General features: G+C 40.3%; 1 protein-coding gene and 1 non-coding gene across 2 annotated transcripts in view; both read left to right on the top strand.

The window, feature by feature from the left end:
- The window catches only part of fam122b (family with sequence similarity 122B), a 6,374-nt gene continuing 2,657 nt past the window's right edge, over nucleotides 1-3,717 (top strand). The window contains exons 1-9 of the mRNA XM_024283487.1: nucleotides 1-914; nucleotides 1,000-1,078; nucleotides 1,567-1,620; nucleotides 1,855-1,898; nucleotides 1,972-2,026; nucleotides 2,266-2,367; nucleotides 3,081-3,166; nucleotides 3,384-3,448; nucleotides 3,579-3,675. Of these exons, the coding sequence (XP_024139255.1) occupies nucleotides 790-914; nucleotides 1,000-1,078; nucleotides 1,567-1,620; nucleotides 1,855-1,898; nucleotides 1,972-2,026; nucleotides 2,266-2,367; nucleotides 3,081-3,166; nucleotides 3,384-3,448; nucleotides 3,579-3,675 (707 nt within the window). The 5' untranslated portion in view covers nucleotides 1-789. The remainder of the gene's footprint in view (nucleotides 915-999; nucleotides 1,079-1,566; nucleotides 1,621-1,854; nucleotides 1,899-1,971; nucleotides 2,027-2,265; nucleotides 2,368-3,080; nucleotides 3,167-3,383; nucleotides 3,449-3,578; nucleotides 3,676-3,717) is intronic.
- LOC112153813 lies at nucleotides 2,068-2,209 on the top strand. Its single transcript, XR_002920547.1, has one exon. It is a non-coding gene; the product is annotated as a small nucleolar RNA U109 (small nucleolar RNA).

The raw sequence follows: 3,717 nt of genomic DNA, 5'->3' as shown, positions 1-3,717 counted from the left end.
ATCTGGGATTCTCGTTCATTCGTGGCGGGGCTTAGCAGAAACGAAACACAATATTATTTAGTTTAGAATTATTTTTTTCATTAGAAATAGCTCAGTTAATTAAATGTGAAAAGTTTTATGTATAAAAAATGTTTAGTGAAACTGTGCCCCGGCCTGGATCCTTGGAATATGCACCGAAGCTATTGGGGTCAATGCTAACATAGCATGCTAGCTCGTTAGGCTAGGCTTCACTGGTGGTTATGGCTGAACCCAAATCGGCTGAACCATTCTTTCGCCTCTAACAGTAACCCGCGCAAGAGTTAGCTAGAAGATATAGTCATTATTTATTAGCAGCGTTTGTGCTTTAAAGCCGATTTAACTGCAATTTCATAGTGACGCTTGCTGAATAGTTTGGCTAGCGCTAGCTCATTTAAGGCGCTAACATGAAGTTGTAGCTCGTCACCAAACCGCTTCTGCCTCGCAGACTAACGGCATTGTGTGGTACGTAGCCCCGACTCGCTAACAACTACACTACAAAGTTGTAGTGTTACATGTAATGATAATACAGACTGTTTTCGTTGACCATATCGCTGTATATTACGCCAAAGTACAACACTGTTATGGTCAAACTCTTTGTTGAGTAGCAAACTGACGAGGGGGCCTCTGTCTGTAAGTTCGTAGCCTGATTTGGTAGAATTGTTTACCAATCATGTAATAGCTGCTGGGGTCGGACGTCAGTAATGTAGCATTACTGAACCAGTCGGCCATTTGACGTTCACGGATCGGCGACAGACTGCGCCTCCCAGCAACATGAACAACTCTGGCATCATGCCCCAAGAAAAGATGGAGCTGGATCTGGAGATCCCATCCTCCTTAGTCCAGGTCGATGGACCCCTGAGGAGATCCAACAGCGCTCCCATGATCAATGGCTTGAGGTTCCTCATTGATTTCCTCTTCTTTCTAAGTGTGCCCACGTGGGTCCGTGGGTAACAAAACACATGTCTCCATCTGTCATTGCAGTGATAACTCCCAGGTGTTCCACAGAGAGGTCCTACGCAGTCGCAGAAACAGCACCACAGTTGTCAACAGGCCCAACATGGTACAGTTCTGCACCTGACATTTGTCTGCAGTGTTTATGAGCGACATGATATCATAATTTGTGGTTGACAATAGTCGATTTTGAATGATCCGATTCACTGACCTGCATCTTTACTCAAAAATGCAACCAGTGTGACTGGTGCTAAACAGTATATTGGAAGTTTTCCAGATTATTTGTATTTATGGCAAGATAATCAAGTGTAAGTTAAACACAAACAAGTAAATAATAAGAATTAATGACAAATCCATTCATATTTTAGTTTCATAAAGTGAAGCCCATTGTTGTTTTTCCACATCAAAATAACTGCAACTTGCAAATTTTAAAATGTAATGATCCACTGTGATAATTTTTTATTGTAAAAATAAGCCTGCAATGTCTTTCATATCAATTATACTCAATATATTTTGGTATAGTTTGATTTGTTTGCCTCAGACAATAATTTCAATAATCAATCATAAGCAACAGTACCGACTGTTGTGTCCACACAGGTCCCATCGTCACCCATCCGTGTCCCCAGCACCAGACTTCACCAGATAAAACAAGTAAGAGACTGAGGACGCTGCTTTGTGCACGTGTGAGCATGTCAGACCACCGGTTCCCTTTGATCATGAGGGCTAACGGTGTTTAAAACCATGCGAGAGCAACACTAGAGTTAGCAGGACCATTGGTCTGATGATCAACTGGTAGTATCAAACTCCTACAAAAAGAAAGGAAGAATTTGAAGACTATTAATATGAAATGCGGCCTGAGTTTTCTTAAACGTTTCTGTATTGCAGGAGGAGGGAGTGGATGTCATGAACAGGGAAACTGCACATGAACGGTGAGCTCCACTGCCGTCTTTGAGTCAAAATCCGAAGTTTCAAGACTTACGTTTTTATGCTTTAAACTCACAGGGAAGTTCAAGCTGCCATGCAGATGAGCCACTCCTGGGAAGAAAGTCTTAGTCTGGTAAGAGAGGATTGATGACACTTCACTCCACTTGATGTTTGGTGCATGTTTTGGCCGTTTTTGCCGTCTCTCCATGACAATAGAGACGTCATGCTCAAACATGCTAGATTAACATTCGGGAGCTAACAGGGCCACCAGTCTTTCAAGGCCAGACTGAGTCGGTAGTATAAAACTCCCACAGTCACCTAACAAAAAAGTGTTTGAAGCTGCTTTTATTTCACATGCTGCTGTTTTCTCAGAGTGACAACGATTTGGAGAAAGTGGCGTCTTCGTCGCCAAAGCGGAACGACTTTGTGCCCGTGTCGCCGGCACCATCCCCAACCAGAGGAATAAGAAAGAAGGTACCGTCCCGCTGACACAAGCTCTTGGATATCTTTTTGGTGTCAATTTCAACTTAAAAACTGACCACTTTTTAACCCTAAACCCAGTTATTTACAATAATGCGGGAATGAAACCGACCCCCCTATTAGCATTAAAAATTTAACATGGAGGGTTCAAAAAGTCTTTAGCTTTGGATTTTTTTTTTGGTTTAAAACAAACATAGCAAGATATATGCCTCATAATTGTGATACCACTTGGAATAAATCCTTCAAACTTTAGTTCAGTGGATTTTTAGAAATTTTTAACATTGTTTTGACCTTGTCTTTCCTTCATTTTTCTCTATTTTGTCTCTACATGTTTGATCTTTTGGTCTAAAACATAAAAACAGTTTTAAACTCAATTTTTTTCCTGTAAAAAATGTTTTTTGGGGGGGGCAGTTACAGGTTCATTGTGGGATAGTTGTCTAATATAATTAAAACCATAACTGCAAAAAATGAAGCAGGGTTTGAACTAAAAAGGATATCAAATATCAGCAAAAAAAACAGTTTTAAAGATAAATTTATCCAGCAAATTATTGCTAAAGTAGAAAAAACTAAGGGTTTGTTTGCATTTTTTTTATTCTTTGCACAGAAATATATGACACTGGTTTTCAGACTTATTTTTAATCACTCTCCTAATTGTTTTTTTTAATCTCTTTTTTTGCATTTTTATCCTCTCCCCATCGTCCAAGCAGCAGTGTTTCTCTCCTTCGCTCCAAATCCTGGTGAGCTGCAACGGTTTGACGCCCAGCCCGATACCCAGCCCCACACGCAGGTTCAGGTCGGTATCAAAGTGTTGATTTTCCACTTTAAAAAACTAATTTGTCATTAAACCTTTTTTGAAATTCCCCAACTCTTTGTATATTTATGTAGTTAATGTAATTCCAGTTTATTCAGAATCAACTGGAATTACATTAAATGAAAGAAAATGTTATTTTCTGTCACTGGGGTTCCCGAGAAATAAAATGGCTCAATTTTCTTGGATCTGGTTTCTTCAGCAGGCGAAGTCAGAGTCCGATCAACTGCATCCGAGCCAGCATTCTGGGCCCAATGAAGCGTAAAGGTGAGGAGCTTCAATTGATGTTTTTTGCAAACCAGAAAATGATTCAAAATGTACATATTTGATTTTTTCCCCCTGATTTTCAGAGTTTTCGGTTAGTAGTTGAGGATAAACCTTTGTCTTTGTTTGACAGGTGAGATGGAGACAGAGAGTCAACCAAAGAGACTCTTCCAGGGCACCACTACCATGCTGTCTTCAGACGCCTCCAATCTGTCAGATCTCAGTTCCTGGTAATAAACAGAATCCACCTTGTTCATCTGGGATTTTTCCAA

Source organism: Oryzias melastigma, linkage group LG10, assembly GCF_002922805.2.
Source record: "Oryzias melastigma strain HK-1 linkage group LG10, ASM292280v2, whole genome shotgun sequence".
In the NCBI taxonomy this organism is placed as follows: domain Eukaryota; kingdom Metazoa; phylum Chordata; class Actinopteri; order Beloniformes; family Adrianichthyidae; genus Oryzias; species Oryzias melastigma.
The sequence above is the reverse complement of the archived record's forward strand: the minus strand, read 5'-3'. Positions and strand labels throughout refer to the sequence as shown.